Source organism: Pangasianodon hypophthalmus, chromosome 10 (genome assembly GCF_027358585.1).
Source record: "Pangasianodon hypophthalmus isolate fPanHyp1 chromosome 10, fPanHyp1.pri, whole genome shotgun sequence".
NCBI lineage: Eukaryota > Metazoa > Chordata > Actinopteri > Siluriformes > Pangasiidae > Pangasianodon > Pangasianodon hypophthalmus.
In genome coordinates, this window is record NC_069719.1 from 6,031,416 (window position 1) to 6,050,933 (window position 19,518).

Consider the following 19,518-nt stretch of genomic DNA (forward strand, 5'->3'; position numbering starts at 1 on the left):
GCTCATAACATTTACAAGTTTTATTGGTATATTTATGACCGATGTGCAGTTTATTGTGCATCATCACGAAAGGTTTTGTAAATGTTTGTACACTTTTCTAGTTACCCAGGAAGCAACATCTGAGCATAAGGACATGCATCACTTTAAATCTACAGCAGTGTTTGAATACGTTGAAAACGTATACTGAAAAGTAAACTTGCATTACGCACCATATTTATGTTGCAAATTGCACAATGCATGAGAGTGTAATTAGACTTGAGAAAAAAAGGTAAGGAATAAAACACTTGGGGCATGCTGTTATAGGAAATTAATCAGTGACGGGGTGGTGAGATGCGGCCCAACGCAAAACACAGTTACTGTTAACACCGCAAAGCTGATTATTTGTAATGGCATGTTCTTTAATTGTGTGAAATGTTTTATTGCTTTTATACCACAGCAATTTGCCAACAATTACTACTTTATTAACAGAAGACAAGTTGGACTTTTTAACCATTTATAGTTACATTTTATGTTGTGGAACAACCATCCAAGTTTAGTCATTTATGTTATAGCAAATAAGACAGTAAAAACGCAGCTTGTCATGTTCCTGAGAAAACTGACTCTGGACAAACCCTCTGCCCTTTAGACTTTTCAGTGTTGCAAAATTTACTGACTGCTACAAAGCACTCACACTTGAGACTAAATGAACTCCTAACAGAAAGCTTTGTGATTTTTATTTGTTAATAATGTTTTTAATCCTTTATTATAAGCCATGGATTATGTGGAGTGTTCACCATACAAGTCCTTGTGAATGAGTTGTTACTATAAAAACCATAATGTTTTGGAATGAGTGCATTAATATATAACTATTATTTAATTTACAGCTGGAACTATTATCAGAGCTGATGCTATAGAAAATTAATCAAAACCTTCTGACCAATCAGATTCAAGAATTCAACAACGCTGGTATAATCCATCCGTTCTCTGTACCGCTTATCCTACATGAGGGAGCCTGGAGCCTATCCCAGGGGAGTCAGGGGACACCCTCACTCACTCACTACGGACATTTTGGAAATGCCAGTTGGCCTACAGCATGTGTCTGTGGACTGAGGGAGGAAACCCTGTTTCGGGTAGAACATGCAAACCGCACACACATGGCTGAGACAGGATTCAAACCCCCAACCCTGGAGGTGCAAGGCAGCAGTGCTAACCTAGATGAGATTGGAGTTAACTAGTTGACTAGGACAGTTAGCTAATGTTAGCGAGCTGAAGTCATTTGGGATTGCAGGCTGTGTTGTTGCCAACTCCAACTGAAAATCTCCAAAATCAGCCACAAAAGTTTCTTTTTTTTTTTTTTTTTTATCAAATATTAACGCATACTGAACCTATATAAAAATTATAAGCTATTTGCTTGCACTGTATGCTGTGCTTACTATTATTATTATTATTATTAGTAGTAGTAGTAGTAGTATTTACTACACACAAGCACACACATTGTTTAAAAAAAAAAAAAACTCCAACTATACTTAAAAATAGCTAAAATTCACCTTCGCTGGGAGAAATTTTTAAAAGTTGCAGTAGCTATCAGAAAGTCACTAAGATGTAAAACATTGTCCATTTGGGGAAACTCTTAAAGGTTTCTTAAAGCTTAACAGTGTCATCCTCACACTGTCATCCTCTGGCATGGTAAAAAAATGTTACCTATGTTTTGTGAAGTTCTGAAATAGCATCATAAAACATAGTTTGTTTGTCCATTTGGGGAAACCTTTAAACGTTTAATGTAGCTTTCGTAAAAGCTTAAAAGTACATTATCTGGAGGGAGAAAAAAGGTACTAAACTGCATCTTTCCTCATCGCTGGGGTAGTATCCTTATCTTTTGTACCTTTAATAAATATATTTCATCTGGAACTGTGGAAGAAAAAAAAAGAAGCTTGTGAGGGAACGAGTGTTTATAGCTGCTACAACATTAAATGTAACTATAAATGGTTAAAGTGTACAACATATCATTGACTAATAAATTAGAAATTGTAAATTGCTGTGGTTTAAGAGCACCTACCTCTATAGGAAAGCATTAATTCTGCTTCATGTCAGGCCACATCACACCACTATCACTGATTATTTTCCCATGAAAGCACTCCCCAAGGGTTTTATTCCTTCCTTAACTAAGCCTAGTCTTGGTCACATTTCCACACAGTCATAATCTCATTTTTCTGAGGTAGATCGGCATGGTAAGAACAAGTTAGCTATGTTTTGTAAAGTTCTGAAATAGCATGGTATAGACAGTGGGAGGACACACTGGAGAGGGCGAGGGCGTTCCTAATTTGCATATCATGCATATTCATCTTTGTTCATTAAACATGATTAAGCAACGTATGATATCTGCATATATTAGTTAAACAGTTAAAAATGGGATGGTCGTGGGTCTTATAAGATGGCGACGGGAGTTCCTCTTCTCCCTAAAGGGGAAATGGCGAGGGGAAGTCACCGAGAGGAGCGCCGAAACCTTCAACATTTTACCCACGAAGCCTTGCTGTCAAACTGGTGTTTGTGCGCCATCTGCTGGTGGCTTTACAAACAACAAGCTCAGCGTCTTCTAGCGGTGTAGCACTCGTGTTTGTCTGGACCGCGAGTGGAAGAGGTTCGTTCCTCCTTGCTTGTGTTTTATGTTTTTACGTGCTCTAGTTTTAGGGATTTGGTTGATAAGTGATCATATTTTGGAGCATATCATCGGATCAGATCAAGAACAAACCGGATTGAAAACTCAGCTCAGCCTTTTGTGTTGTTTGGTAAGTGAAATACCACCAGCCTGATGTTTATGCTCGAGCAAAAGGGGTTTTTTTTTAGCCCTATTGGTATGTCATGGACACAAATAACATATAAAAGCACCCGAGAGATATGTTTAAAAGCTCTGATTCCCAGTGTGAAGGCTGGGCATGTTGACAGATTGAACAGCTGTTCTGATTAAACATCTGTCCAAGACAGCTATGAAATGCAGCACAGAGGACTAGTTAATCACGTTGGCAAGTCATGAGAGACAAATTCCAACTTTACAAACAAAGACTAACGCACATTTACACACAGTGCACATTTTCTAGGCTATTTATGCATGCTTGAAACATTTAAAATAAACTTAATGTCCATGCAAACGTCTACAGTTGGTGTACAAGTGGTGTGAAGCTGGACAAATCTATCCACAGTACTTCTGCCTTATGTGGGTAAACACTAAATATCTTTTGCTATACACAATTTAAAGAGAAAAAGAGTTTCTCAAGGGTTCTTCAGATAGTTCTGGCTTTCTAATGCAGGTTCTGCACTCTCGGGTACTAAGCTGTACCCTTCCTTGTTGCTGGGGTGGTTCCTTTAGTACCTTTAGTATGTATTTATCTAGAAAGATGCATATGGTGAACCTTAAAATCTTCACTCTAAAAGATCATTACTATCCAATTAAGTACCCTAAATCTTTTTTTTTATAGGTACACTACATGTATATGCACAGTCGCAGATGAAATATATTTATTAAAGGTACAAAAGATAAGGGTACTACCCAAGGAACAAGGAAAGAGTCAGTTTAGTGCCTTTTTTTCTCCCACAGATAATGTACTTTTAAGCTTTTATGAAAGCTACATTAAACGTTTAAGGGTTTCCCCAAATGGACAAACAAACTATGTTTTACGATGCTATTTCAGAACTTCACAAAACATAGGTAACATAGGTATGTTCTTACCATGCCGGTCTACCTCTGAAAAGTGAGATTGTGAGTGTGTGAAAATGTGACCAGGACTAGAATTAGTTAAGGAAGGAATAAAACCCTTGGGGAGTGCTTTCATGGTAAAATAATCAGTGATAGTGGCGTGATGTTACCTGACATGAAGCAGAGTTACTGTTATAACCCAGAGCTGGTTTTCCTATAGAGGTAGGTGCTCTTAAACCACAGCAATGTACAATTTCTTATTTATTAGTCAATGATATGTTGTACACTTTAACCATTTATAGTTACATTTAATGTTGTGGAATGTCTGGGAAACAAGTTAGTTCACTTGTGTTATAGCAGCTATAAATAGACGTTCCTCACTAGCCTCTTTCTTTCTCTCTCTCAAAGTTAATAAGATATTTTTTTTAAAAAATGCAGATTGTTGTGTTCCAGAGAAATCTGAAAGCACAAATTCCTCTGTCTTGAAGAAGTTCTTAAGGTGGAAAATTTGCTGATCTGTTTTATTTTTGTATGTAGTAACACAAAGTGTATTAACAACATGAAAATCTCCAACACCTGTATACACACTTCTTCTTTATTAATTTGTCAGATAGATTGAATGGAGCTCAAGATTAAGTCTGTGCATTCTTAAATAGTTTATGATTTTACCATTCTCTATTAACCACAGGTAAAGTTTGTCTGTACTGGCTGGCGAAATCTGCATACTTCGTACTGTAACTTCTAAAATATAACAACCAATAAAAAACTGTCTACAATAAGACTCCAAACAATTAAAGTTTTGTTTCTCAGCTAGAGATTTTGCATATAGCACAAAAATATTGTGGATAAAGAATCACACACACATCTATAATATCCAATCTTACTACTTGGTGTAAACCGTGACTTTACAAAGCCCTGTTTGGAGCTTGAAGTAAGTTTTAATGAGATGCTATTTCACTAGATATTTTTCTGTAGATTGCTAATCCATAATATCTGAACTGATCTAATCTGACATCATTAGGCTGTGAGTTTTAAATCACAAACCTTTTCATACACTAAGACTACCTTAGGGGTTTCAGTACTCAAGATCTTAGTATTATAAGGTTTTATCTGTCATAGAAACTTATAATACTAAAGTCACCATGTGACTGAGGCAGTAATAGCTCAGTGTTTGCAGGTCTGTTCAAGTGACCAGTGAGTTTAAATCAAAGAACTGTCAATAAGACAGTGCTGATCCTTTAGCAAGACCCTTAACCCTCAGTTGCTTAGCTATACATTTGGATTGCCGATCTGCGGATTGGACAATTGGACCATGATATTAACTTATTTTTGCTTTCTTTTTCATTTTACCAGGATTTTCCACCATGGCTGAGCATCTATCTCAGAGTGAACTAGACTACCCTTTCAAACTGCTGGAGTACATCAATGGCTTCAGAGTGTCCAAGGTTGGAGTCGGGTGTCTTTTCTCTCCCCGGCACTTTTGATCATTAGTGAATAGATCTCAGCACCCTGCTGCTCCCTCTCTCAACAGTTCATCACTTATCTAGAATGGTTTTGTTCCATGCCAGTCAGTTGGCACTGTGACCTCCTTTCTGTTTGGCTGCAGGGGATTCAGTTAACCACATCTAATAGTAATGAATAAATGTTTGTTTAGTTTCTGAACCATTTCTGTGGATGCCAGTAACAAACAGACCTCTGACTTGGATGGGTGGATTATTGATTTCCGAACAGAGAAATTTGGAGAAAAAATGGGACTTGGGGTAATTGAACCTTATTAAAAAAAATATTAGAATTGGCAAATTGCTGAGGTATAAGAGGAATAAAACACTTTGTTGTTTTATTGTTTTATTTTTTTGCTTAATTTTTTTGTTTTATTTTTATTGTTTAATTTCATTGTTAAATACCTTGCGTCAGTCCTCATCACACCAACCCATTGTTGACTATTTTCCTATACCAGCACACCCCTTACTTAAACATTATATGTGCTGCATGCCGTTCTTGAACCTTTCAGTCTTTTCAGTCAGACTCTTCTCAGAGAATTTTGATTTCATAAAGCATTGGGAAATGTGCTGCTCATTCCATCACAAGTACTTTGGAGTCATTGACAATCAAATATTAATTGAAAATTTTAAAACCAAGGCAAGGTGTCCCCTAATTTTTGACAGACAGCCTATTTTCTAGCTTGTTACAACCCTCAAAACTTTGAAGTTCTCTACAAGAATACATAATTCTTTACTGGTTTAGGAATATTTTTGGATTTGTTAAGCATTGCAAATATCTGTTTAAAATTTGCATCATTCTCAACACTGCAAAACAGGATTTAATATAGAATTAAATATTTAATATTGGCTACCGTTCAAGCAGGATTTCTACCCACATCATATCTTTTCTCTTCATTTTATTTTACTGACATCTGCTTCAGCTTGGTCACTCCTTTCTCTGCAGGTGATCTTTTCAGCATGTGAGCAGGGTGTGTTCGACTTGCTCCTGCAATCTCAGAAGTCCCTGAGTGCAGCTGAGGTAGCACAAGAACTCGGCACCAGTGAGGACGGCATGGAGCGGCTCCTCGATGCGCTTGTGGGTGTGGAGGTCTTGGAGGTGGAGCTAAAACAGGGCACAGGTACATTTGCACCAGGTGAAAGTAATACAATGCATAGGTGTGTTTACTGTAGGTGGCGCTAACACAAGGTAGATATACACAATATTAGGGACTTTTATTTCGAGCAGAATAGACATCAAAGACAGGTGAACTTACGGGAACATTTACTACAAAAATGAAAATTGACATTTGTCCATATACAAATATGTCCTGTTTAGGCAGACCTTCTTCAATCAGGACCTTACACTGAAAAATATTCTGTATTTAGATGTAGACTAAAAAGCAATTTGAATCCTGTTTACTTCAGCGCTGAGAAACTCTTCATGTAGAATCTGAGAATTAGTGATTAATATTTGAGTAGACCCATCCTCTCCCTTTTAGACTTTATAAATAATTCAAAATTGATTCCTGAATAATTGACACAGAGGTCATTTAGAAGTCCAAAATAGATTATAAACATTGTGATGATTTTTTTTTTCACAGGTTTTTCAAGATTTGTTTGGTCTTTTTTCTCTTGTAGCCTATTACAGCAGTACTGATGTTGCTAATCTGTATCTGGCCAAGAACAGCCCTAAATCTCTATATGACATGATCATCTACCAGTCGCAGACCATCTACCCTCTCTGGAACAACCTAGGAAATGCAGTCAGGTAAGCCAATGTACTAAAAATAGCTCCATTGTAGATTATGTAATGACTCTATTTGTGAAATTGCACTTAGATAAGAGTGCACCATGGGAAGAAAGTGACCAGCTTGATGAAACAGTCCATCAGCTCAGTAACTGTCGCTCTACCATTCAAGACAGTCACACTTTTTAAAAGCTGGTCTCAATATATTCTTTACTATATGTGCCTCAAGTCCTACCTCTTGAAGCAGAATTGCAAAAGTGCATAAAACTACTCTGATGCAGGTTTGATTCTCAGCTATGCCATGTTGACCTCTATGGCAAAAGTTCATTGAAAAACCAGTTGAGTTCTCTCTAAGAGGAAAGGCTGGTGAAGTCTTCTTTGCACACTGTTATGTAAACATTACTAAGCAAACCTCTTTATCCGGGTCACAGTGGATCCTGGGAATACTAAGCACAAGGCAGGAGAATATACCCTGGATGGGATGCCAGTCCGTCACAGGGTACCATACACACACACACACACACACACACACACACACCACACACACACACTCACACTCTCAGTCACTCACACACTCACTCACACCTATGAGCAATTTAGCATCCCAAGTCTGCCTACCAGCATGTTTTGTAAGCTGAAAGAAAACAGGAGAACCTAGAGGAAATATACCCAAAAACTGGGAAAACATACACAACCACACTTAGACAGTAATCTAAGCTCAGGATAGAACCGGGGAACCTGGAGCTGAGAGGTGGTGATATCAGAGATGCGTTGCTTTTTTATTTAAAAAAAAGTCTGTTTAGTGTGGCACTGTGATGCAGTGGGTAGTGTTGCCACTTCACAGCTCCAGGGTCCCCGGTTGAGCTCAGGTTACTGTCTTTGCAGAGCGTCACATGTTCTCCCTGTGTCCTTGTGGGTTTACTCTGGGTTCTCTGGTTTCTTCCCACTTCCCAACACCATGCTGGAAGGTTAAATGGCTATGATAAATTGCCCCTAGGTGTGAATGAGTCGGATAAAGCGGTTATTCAAGATGAATGAATAGATATCTGCCTCCATTTACCAAAATCCAGCTTTTAAATTATATGATTGGCAGACTGGCTGTGATAGGAACTACCAGCCAAGCAGTGCCATTGCTTTGACATTATCGCTGGTTTGCTGGTCCAGGTCCAGAGTGCGGAAAAAAGCTCCAAATAGAGTAATTCTACTGCATATATGAACACTATATATATGGCCATGTAGTTGTTCTACATGTACTCTGTGCAGGACACTCGAGTTCTTCCACTCCCTTAACAAACCATGTCTTTGTGGAGCTTGCTTTGTGCACAGGGGCATTGTCATGCTGGAACAGGTTTGGGCCTCGTAGTTCCAGCGAAGGAAGATCTCAATGTTACAGCATACAGAGACATTATATACAATTCTGGGCTTCCAACTTTGTGGCAACAGTATGTCTATAAACTTTTGGAAATATAGTGTATATGGAGTTATGAAATAAGTGAAGTTTGTGAGAATGACCGTGCTTGAAGCTCCGCCTTCTTCCTAGTTAGCTTCCCATCTCTCACTTTCTTCGCTAGTGAAGTTTCTGCACCCACCACCCCCTCGTCTGCTGCCTTGTATTCAACAGCTCCTACCTGATGGCCTTTAGCCGAAGGTCTGGTCTTGTCTAATGCAAAGTATAAGCTGCCTAGGACTTGAGCTCAAGTTCTCAGAGTTCTCTTTTACAGTTCCAAAATTACTCTTCATTAGGGTGCGGTCTGTACTCGCAAGTTTAAAAAAAGATGTTGGCAAGCAGTGGTCTGAATCACTCCTAGCTTAGGCTTCTCATTAATTTTTATTTACTTATAATATGCCCTTGCTCACTTTATTATGCATGTCACAAGACACTTTAGACATTGCAGTCTTTCTAATTCTGGAATAATCCAGGGTTTGTAAATTTTAGGTCAAGCTTAAAGTTTAAATATCAGGTTGCTGTTTTACACTTCACAGGGAAGGAAGGAACCAAAATGAAAAAACCTTTGGTCTCTCATCAGAAGACATCTTCTCAGCTATATACAGGTGAGTTTATGACTCACTCTCCTTCAAAATCTCACATTTCATAGGTGACATGCGCCTGCGCTGCTGTGTTTCTTACATACTGTGTGAGCTACCCATTCCTGTTTCACACAATGCATGACTAACTACGGCGTTTCTAAAAATGACATTCACAGTAGCACATTGCTTTCTGGGTAGCAGACAACATTTAAAAGGTCACACCTAAGTCTTTTCATATAACGATCACTTTAGAGAAGCAAATGTGAAGGTCAAATCAGGGAGCATATACAGGATGTCCCATAAGTGCAGCATCATAGAGTTAATGTTTGTTTTCATTTTTACAGACCATTATGTATCTGAGCAAGGAAGAATGAATCCAAATAATTCTACTCATAGGAATATGTGTTTTGAGAAAAATGGCAGTATCTAACAAGTTAGAAATATAAATAAATAAATAAATAAATATTTATTTTGCCTTGTTTTATTTTTCTTCTATGATCCTGAATTTATGGGGCAAAATCGAGAGTGTTTAATAAATCTTTTCACTAAGCCCAAATTGTGTCAGCGAGCAGTGACAAATTTGGAGTCAGTCTGGTGTCAAATACTGGATACCAAACATGTCTTGTTTGTTTGACTGACTAGATATGTGATAACAGCAAAATTGTGTAGCAAAATTATCTACAGAATTAATACTGTCATGTCCTATCAGTGGGATGTGAGTTTGATTCCCAGTAATTAATTCCCAGGAAAGCCATCCTTGGGATAGGTAATGTTTTGTCATTTGCAAATGAATCAGCTCTTTGCGTCGGTTTTAGGTGGAAGTAGAGAGCTGACTAGCATATAATTTAATCAAAATACTTCCATGGAAACCTGTTTTCGACATTTGAGCTGTTAGTGTAAGTGATATCAGGATATCAGGATAAAATACAAATGAAGCATAGACACAGCAGCACAATGACATTGATGCTTATTATATTTGTCAGTGCACATTTGTTGTGACTTTATAATTTATCAAATATTTAAATATATATTATAGAATGGGGCATTTGAAACCAACGCTCCTCCTTTTAGCCCATGCCCTTTAATATGGATAAAATAGTCAAATACGAGAAAGGAAATTTTGTGTATTCTCTATTTGTATGTGTGTTTGTATCAATTTTGATTATTTTATTTGAAATATTGAGGACATATATTGTCTTTGCATCACATTACTCTCCTGTAAATCTTAGTTGTAGGTCATGTTATTTCAGAAAGCTGGGTTTCCTGATGGAGTAATGTAATTTTTGGTAGCTGCTTTGGTATAGTAAATATTATAATGTAACATCAACTCAGTGGACCCTTCAGTGATATCAAAGATAACTATAGCCTCAGGTCGGAAATACCAGATGGTGGAAGCAGACACAACAAACAGCACTGACATAGGTGCATATGCTAATATAGCTGGAAAATCATCAGCCGCAGCAGCATTATTATCAGTTATTAGTGAACGAATACTACAACTCTGATAAGGTTTAGTTTATCAAGCAGAATGTGTGATTGATTTTATTTTCCATTTATTCATTTTTTATTTTCATGTGGTTGCTTTGGCAACGATATTTGATTTATGCTAAGGGTAATAATGAAACTGGTTCACCATCAGGGGACTTTTTGCTGCAAAAATCCCTTTGAGAGCCTCCAACACAGTGCCACGCCAGCTTTAGGACAGAGATAGGTTCATCTCTGAGTTTTGAGAGAGAGATGTCTTGTTATCTGAAGTGGCACTCTGTGTGTGTGCCTGTGTGTGTCTGTGTGTGTGTCTGTTCCGCTTGTTATTTTAGGAGGGTGAGTGCATCTATTTTGCTCGTGGGTATGTGCACTGAGACAGAAAATTCGAGGCTCTGGCCCTCACCCATCTCCTCTCCCTGTCCTCAGATTCCTCACATATCACTCTCTGTGTGTGTGTGTGTGTGTGTGTGAATCTGTACTCTCTGTGTAAATCTGTAAATGTTAATATTTTTTTAAAAACAGAATTCAAACTGGCCATTTAAAGAGATGTGTGTATCTGTAAACAGAAAGGGCACTGCTTAACAAATTGGGGGTGGGTGTGTGTCTGTGTGTGTGTGAGAGAGAGAGAGACACACACACACATTTTGACAGTGTATATATTTAAATGTTTGTATATATTACAGGTCAGAGGAAGAGATGTTAAAGTTTATGGGTTTGATGAACTCATCATGGGTCATTGACGGCCATGACATAGTAACTGCTTTTGACTTGTCCAGATTTAAGTCCATAGTGGATGTTGGAGGTGTGTATACTTTTTCTTCAATGTCCTTTCACACGAATACCCATATGTTAGTAAGTTACATTAGTCTGTATTCACTACCAGTAACTTTTTTAAAATCAGAACTTATACATGGTATTGCATTCTTGATTTTGATTATAGATTTTGTATTGATCATAGTTTTTTGTTTAGCTTTTATAAGAAATCCTTAGACATAATTATTAGTTGTTAGACATAATTATTGCAATACAGTATATGACAGAAGTGAGTACACCCCTGTCCAATATCACTTAAATGTCAAATGATTCAAAATTGTGTCACTTTACAGTAATTGTTTTACGTACTTCTAAGTTGAACAGTAGGGTATTTGCTTGTATGTAAAATGAAAAACTAATAGTTACTATTTTAAAAATACAGGCCCCACAGTAGGAACTCAATGCAACAAAAGTCACTACTTTGTCCATCTTTATTTCTGATGACAGACTCAATCCTCCTTGGTATGGAGGATACCAGTGTTTCTGGAGAGATGTTCTGCCATTCTTTAGAGACAATTTTTTTCAGCTGCTCTTTGCTGGAGGGCTTTTGTTGCCCTAACTTTCTCTGTAAAATACCCCAAAGGTGTTCTATTGGATTCAAGTCAGGCGACATACTTGGCCAGGTCATAGTTTTCACTTTTTTCTTCTTTAGAAACTCTGATTTTGGCCATGTGCTTAGGATCGTTATTATGCTGGAATTTTCCTCTTCTGCCAAGCTTCTGGAGACAGGTAGTCGTCTTGTCAGTCAGTTTTTTGGTATATCCACAGGCATTCATGGTGCTATCTATAAATGTCATCTCCCCAACACCTTTTTCACTCATGCAGCCCCATATTATCACACTCCCACCTCCGTGCTTCACTGTCGAGACTATGCATTCACTCTGGTAATCCTGGCCATGCTGCACTCCAAACATGCTGGACCCCATCTGAGCCGAACAAATTTATCTTAGTCTCATCTGACCAAAGAATGTGCTCCCAATATTCACCAGGCTTCTTTTCATTTTCTTTAGCAAAGTTTAATCTTGCAGTTTTGTGCTGAAGAGCAAGCAAGGGTTTTTTTCTTGGATGCTGTCCACAGAGGTTGACGTTATGCAATGTCCTTCCCACTGTCTGAGCTGTCACAGAAACTCTGATTTCCAATGATAACCTCTGAGCCAAGTCTGAAGCACTTGTCCCTCTATTTTCCAGAGCTAGATTGTGCAAGTAGTGCACATCATTTTAGGAGACTGGCCACTGTGGCTCTGATTAATGGTACTATGGCTCATTCTATACCTCCTGATTACTACTGCAACTGTTTTTCGACTGATTTTTAGTCACCAATCTTTCTGTATCCTTTTCCATCTTTGTGAAGTCTCACAATCAGATTTTTCAATTCTGCTGGCAGTTCTTTTCCATGTGGAGTCATGATGCAGACATGCAGATAGACACAGCATATAGATCCAGAATTGAGAAAGTTCAGGTTTTCTAACTTGTGTGTCAGTGATCACAGGTGTATTCACTTTTGCTGCATTGAGTTTCTACTTTGGGGCCTGTACTTTCAATATAGTCTTTCTAAAGTTTTTTTTTTTTGATTATTCATAAGAGGAAATACTCTACTGGTCTACTGGTGATAAAACTTTGACTCGTTTGACATTTAAGTGGTATTGCACAGGGGTCTACTCATGTCTGTTGTATACGGTATATTTTAGTTTATAAGTCAAAGTCACTACAATAAATATGTTTAATAAAATTAAATTCTTTATGTACCTCAATCCCTTCCACCAAAGAGCATTTTTAAATAACAAAATGTTCTCAATTCCCTATCTTTTTTCTCCTTCATGAAATAAATGTCTTTGTTTCCTGGTTATTCTGTTTACAGGCTGTTCAGGTGCCTTGGCTCGTGAGTTGGCTAAGGTCTACCCTGCTTCCACATTAACGGTCCTGGACTTGCCAAAAGTCATCCAGATGGCCCAGAAGCACTTATGTCAAAGTGATGACACCATCAAGTTTCAGGAAGGTCAGCTTCTGTGTTCTGTGCATATACTGTGTATATGTACAGCTAATAATAATAATAATAATAATAATAATAATATATTTTGTGTATATAGCACCTTTGTAACACTCTAGGTCTCTGTACATACACATTAAAAAAAAAACATGGTTCCAAGATTTGGTAGAAAGGGTCCCTTTTAAGTTGACTTTAAAAATAGGGGAAGAAAGTGCAGTCATGAAGGTCCTGGGGGATGCCATTCCATAGTTTGGGGGCTATGGCAATGCCCCATTGATGTCAGTCTGGTCTTGTGTACTACCAGCAAATCAGAATTGGTGGACCTTTAACTCCAAGCAGGACCAAACGTAATTGGACAATTGGCTGCTCAGGTTTCAAGTGTGGCTTTTGCATTTGGAATCTGTTCTTTCTCTGGTGAAGAAAAAAAACCCTTAACAGCAGTTTGCCAGATCAAGAACACCCGCCAACAGTCAAATGAAGACTTCACCAGAGTAAACACAGAGGGTTTACCACAAGATGTAAACCACTGGTAAGCCTCAAAAACAGGAAGACTAGATTAGAGTTTGCCAAAAACAACTAAAAAGCCTGTACAGTTCTGGAACAGCATCCTATGGACAGATGAGACAAAGATCAACTTGTACCAGAATGATAGGAAGAGCAGAGTATGGAGAAGTGAAGAAACTGCTCATGATTGGAAGCATACCACCTCATCTTATGGCATGGGAGTGTATGGTTACCTTGTATTTATTGATGATGCGACTGCTGACAAATCAGCAGGATGGATTCTGATGTGTATGGAGCTATATTATATAATATAATAATGTAACATCTGCTCACATTCAGCCAAATGCTTCAAATTCATTGGAAGGTACTTCGCAGTGCAGAAGAACAATGACCTTTTTTAAGGCAAAGAAATGGAATGTTCTGCAATGGCCAAGTCACTTACCTGACCAGGATCCAATTGAGCTGCATTTCACTTGCTGAAGGCAAACCTGAAAGCAAAATGCCCAAAGAACAATCAGGAACTGAAGACAGCTGCAGTAAAGGCCTTGCAGAGCATCACCAGGGGAGAAACCCAGCACCTAGTGACGTCTATGGGTTCCAGACTTCAGGCAGTGATTGATTTCAAAGGATTTATAATCAAGTATTACAAATGATAATTTAATTTATGATTGTTAGTTTGTCCAATTACTTTTGGTATCTTAAAAAAGGGGGAGAGCACATATAAAAAGTGTAATTCCTATACCGTTCACCCGACTTGGATGTAAATACCCTCAAATTATGTGATTATCATATTCATTATTTAATTTCAACTCAGATATACTGTGGTAGACAGCATAAATAACAATAACTTCTTCAATGTCCAAATATTTATGTACTTGACTCTGTGTTTGAATTTCTCCTTTTAAACTCCAAGGGGAAATTTAGGCACTAACAAAGAACACATTAAATACACAAAATAAATACACATACACATATTTACACATACTCAGACAGTGTAAAGTCTGTGCACAAGGAAGACAAAGTGCAGAAACACAACACTGACAACACTGATAAAACCTTCACATTCAGTTTGTGTGGGACGTGAGGCTTTAGTTTTAATGGGAAGGAAGATTCACATGTAGCAAAAACATTAAGTGCTAATTTAAGCAACATATGGTGTTTTGCATGCGGGTAATTATTGTACAATGAAATTACATCCGTTTGTTTGTAATAGTTGTAGTATGTTCAGAGAGGAACAGTATTGTAATCCACATAACATTTATTCCCCTTTTCTTTTGCAGTTAAAATAATTGTTTACACTGTTAAGGATCTTTTGCTGGGTGTATTTTAATCTAATGTTTAAAATGCCATTATCCTAATGCACATTTTGTGTGTGTTTGTGTGTGTGTGTGTGTGTGTGTGTGTGTGTGTGTGTGTGTGTGTGTGTGTGTGTGTGTGTGTGTGTAAAGTCGACTTGTTTAAGGAAGACCTCCCTGCTGCTGATCTGTACGTCCTAGCAAGGATCATTCATGACTGGAAGGAGGAGAAGAGCATGATGCTGCTGAGGAAGATTCACGCAGCCTGTAATTCAGGTGAGCACAGGAGATCTGCATCATGTGAGAAGGGCAATGCTAACATGATAAAGTCTTAGATACTTACATGAAGATGGTAGTTTCATAAGGTGCATTGTGGATTACTGGCCTAATATCACATTTGCATAGAGTAGAGTTTTATAAGCTGTGTAATTTTGAAATAAACAATGTTGTTTATTTCCGTATATACAAATGGAATTTGGAAGTGGAACTACATTATCATCTGCATAACTTCTAACTTTGGGACGGTCTATCTAGTGGTTGTAGTGACACTGAACTGTACAAAGGAAGACTGTGATTCTGCTTGTCAGAGAAAGTTGAAGTGTTGATATTTTGTTCATGTTTATAGATTACAGGAAGTCACATTGTGTCCTAAATCACATTGCTAAGTCTGTGTGACATCACTGAATACCTGGATGTGGTTCGATGTGTTAACCTAAAAGATTTTTGATGAGACTGACTTCCTTTATTTGTTAGCTACATTAGCCTGACAGCTCCAGTGCAAAACTGAACCTTGCCTGACAGACTATATTTGAAGTAAGGGGAGATTATGTTAATTTACACTCAGTGTTGCTACCTTTAGGCATGTACTGTCAGCTTCAGACACTCTGTCCACAGGATATGGAGCATCTTATTTCTTTCGTACACTTTTCTGGCCTCAAGCTTCAGGATCTTGATCTGGCTGCAATCTGATTGGCTTTCTTCACTTCCATGTATACCTGCAATAAACGTTTAAATACTGTGACACAATGCACTTTTTGAAACAAAACTCTTTAATTAAATATAAACGGAATTCCATGAACCCTTTTCTTTCTGTCCAGTGATGATAGTTCATGGAATTCCGTTTATATTTAATTAAAGAGTTTTGTTTCAAGCAGTAAGCGGGGTGTAAATGGGTAACGGAAAGGTCTGTGAAAACTCCATCAAATTGCCTTTGTGTTTTTGTTAAATTGTCTGTTAAATAAGTGGTCCTTGGCCATGTTAATGATGAAACATATCAGAGACCATGTTTTATGTCCTTTTCTCACTTTCATCCCCCAGGAATATGACTGTATTTTTTTTGTGGTTCTCTAACTGTCCATAAAGCACTAATAAGTTACAGTACTCTCTTTCACTATGTGTGTGTGTGTGTGTGTGTGTGTGTGTGTAGGTGGAGGTGTTCTGCTGGTAGAGGCTATGTTGTTTGAGAACCGCAGAGGGCCCCTGATGGCTCAGCTCTTCTCCCTGAACATGCTGGTTCAGACGGAGGGGAAGGAGCAGCCTCCCTCTCACTACACACACATGCTCACGGCAGCTGGCTTCACTGACGTGCAGGTGTGCAGGACGGGCAAATCCTACGACGCCATCCTCGCTCTCAAATAACCACACGTACACGCTGTATCAATGCGGTATAATGTTTCCTCTGCCGGGTGAAGTTGTGGCTATCCAGAACTGCAGAGAGGAAGCCCTGTATTTGGAAACATTTTGAAATGGTTAATTCCTCTTAGAGAGATTGTTTTCACATTGCATATCATGCACAATTCTGTATCCAGGCTTTTTAGTAAAGGTAAAAGTGTAGTTAATAGGTTTTTAGACATAAAATCAATGGGACAAATTTATTATATAGCACAGGTTGAATTTAATGGTTTATTTAGGGTTATTTTAGCTGATGAAGTCAAACTGATAGGACTGGGATCAGACTAGGGATGGACTGAAGATGTTTTAAAAAATATGTTTTACATAGATAATCATTGGCAGAATTCAACAATAGCCCTTAAATGAATTTGGAGTAATCTCCAAACTGTTCATGGTAATTGTGTACACACACTAAAGATGGAGTGGATAGAGATTAAAGAGATTAAACTCTGAAGTGTTTTACTTCAGTTTTCACATTTCCAGCCTGAAGTCCTGCACGTCCTCTATTTAATACGAGCAGTATTATTGTAGTGACTGGAATTATATCTGTGCATATTTTCCACGTATGCAGTTTATTGTTTATTTCCCTCAATTCACTGATGACCTCACATAACTGCTGTTTGGATCCTGTGAAAAAAAAAGCTGTGATGTTTATAATATTTCATATTTTTATTATTATTATCTTTTATGTATTAAATGCACTAGACTGGTGGATGCATGTTAAGAAATAATTACTCCTTACACACTTATCTATAGTAATTATTGATCAGTATTATTGCATGTTTCTGTGTGTGTGTGAACTGAGAAGTTCAGTGTGAGTGCATTTTGCAGAAATACAGTACTTGAGAATTACTAATATGTGTCTTTAATTAATATCAGCAGACAGTATTTGTGTACTATCATATTTGCTGTCCTGCATGTCTGATAAAAATCACATTTCTTTGGTAAACAGTTAACAGTTAGCTAACACACAAACACTTAATTTACTGCAACCACCTTTTCTATGTGTAGTTTCCCACTGTGAAGAAATGTAGTCCAAGAACAATCATAACAAGCATTTCCTAATAACATAACACAAAAAACGAAAACATGCTGTTAGTCATCTGCGGTGTCTGTATTTTTATTAACAGTTCAGCTGGTGTTTGGAAAGAAAACCTCCACCTGGAAACATTAAATATGTTTGTACTGAAGTGTTTGTGGTGTGCTTAGTGATTCTGGTGTGAATTTGTTAGTTGTGTTGTACTTTCTTATTCTCGTGTGAAGTTAGTGGTTGTCTGCCACGTTGATGTCACAGCGCAGTTACAATGGTGTTTAACAGGAGAAAAAAATTCAAACATAAGCAATAACAAGAAGGAAAAAAGAGTGAGTGCTTCTTTTCTCAGTCATCATTTTCCAGTGATGTTGACATTTACATTTATGGCATTTGGCAGATGCTCTTGTCCAGAGCGACTTACAGACGTGCTTTGAAGTCTCTATCAATAAATACGTCCTGATACTGGTTCACTAGGTCACAGACTAAGAATATCATCAGTCTAAAAACCTCTGTGGGGGAGGTAATATAGGAAGAAAAGCACACAGAGGATACTTTTTTTTTTTTTTAATAAAGTGGTAATGTTGAATGTCATGTTAATTCAGTGTAGAACCAGAGGAGACTGCAAACGTTGACAGACTTAAAGTGATGAGGAGATCAAGGAACTTTTGTCTTCACTCAGGAGGTGAGAGACCTGGACAGACTGAAGAACTAAAGCCCTGCTGCATCACTCTCTGTGGGTAGAGATGAGTTCCCACTGACTCACTCCCAGCAGGTAGGCAATTAGGAAGGCATTGTGGGTAATATAGGACAAACATGTCAATGGAAGAAGTTAAAACTAAAAAAAAAAAAAAATCTTAGATGCCACTGAGTATCAGATATTAATTATAATGATTAATGTGCAAGTCGTTGAGGGCGGATTTGAAGTAAATACAGGAGAAGCCAGAAATCAGCTGGAAGCTGAGCGCCCTCTAGTGGCGATGGATAAAAATAATAGAGGGCGCGTCGTCAATGACGTGAGTAAACATGTTTAAATAAATAAATAAATAAATAAATAAACAAACATCAGTTTTATTAAATTATTAACAAATATTAAATATTAAATAAATATCATTAATATGAATTAATTTTATAAAATTAGTACTCTTTTATTCTACAGAGCTAGACTCTAGACCTGCAGCTTTCTGAATGACTGAATGTTAATAGCTGTTACCCAGATGACTAAAAAAAAAAATCCTAAATGCAGCTCAGATGCAGCTTTTGGTATTACTATTGAGAGTGACCTTTCAGCTTTCATATTTACAGGAGCAGATAAACAAGTCAAGTCGACTCCTATGAGTAACATATTATAGTATATTAGAGTCAGTCACGTGATCCTGTGTGTGATTTGTACTACTGAAATAAAATTTCAGTATACTTAATGCACACTTAATGCTTTTTTGAGAGAAAAAGAAAATGGACAAATAAATTCTCAAATTTTTTTTGCTTAATTTCATAAAACAGCTGTGTTGTAGTTACTTTTTCTGGTTTATATACAGAAATAAGTTACATCCAAACTGCTGGACATCACTGAACTGCAAGGGTGCGTCTGTTATTATCAAATTAATTCATATGATTTTGTCAGGAATGTTTCTGCAGCTAATTAACTGTACAGAAATGCATCAAATTCAACAGTTCAGTCTCACCTTCTGAGTTTATAGCAAGTTATTATTTTTTTCCATCTTCAATATCTAAGAAAAAATTATTACAATGATCAAAAAGATTTTTTTTTTAATCAATACTATTCAATATGGTATTCACACACTGA

The 19,518-nt window shown here is 37.5% G+C and overlaps 1 protein-coding gene across 1 annotated transcript; it reads left to right on the forward strand.

Moving 5' to 3' along the window:
• Nucleotides 1-2,503: 2,503 nt before the first annotated feature.
• On the forward strand, nucleotides 2,504-17,871 carry asmt2 (acetylserotonin O-methyltransferase 2). The gene is made up of 9 exons (XM_026944293.3): nucleotides 2,504-2,765; nucleotides 5,024-5,115; nucleotides 6,116-6,290; nucleotides 6,790-6,919; nucleotides 8,882-8,950; nucleotides 11,095-11,213; nucleotides 13,083-13,220; nucleotides 15,164-15,286; nucleotides 16,437-17,871. Exons 2-9 carry the CDS (start codon nucleotides 5,035-5,037, stop codon nucleotides 16,646-16,648), a joined length of 1,047 nt encoding a protein of 348 aa, XP_026800094.1. The 5' UTR covers nucleotides 2,504-2,765; nucleotides 5,024-5,034; the 3' UTR covers nucleotides 16,649-17,871.
• Nucleotides 17,872-19,518: the final 1,647 nt, after the last annotated feature.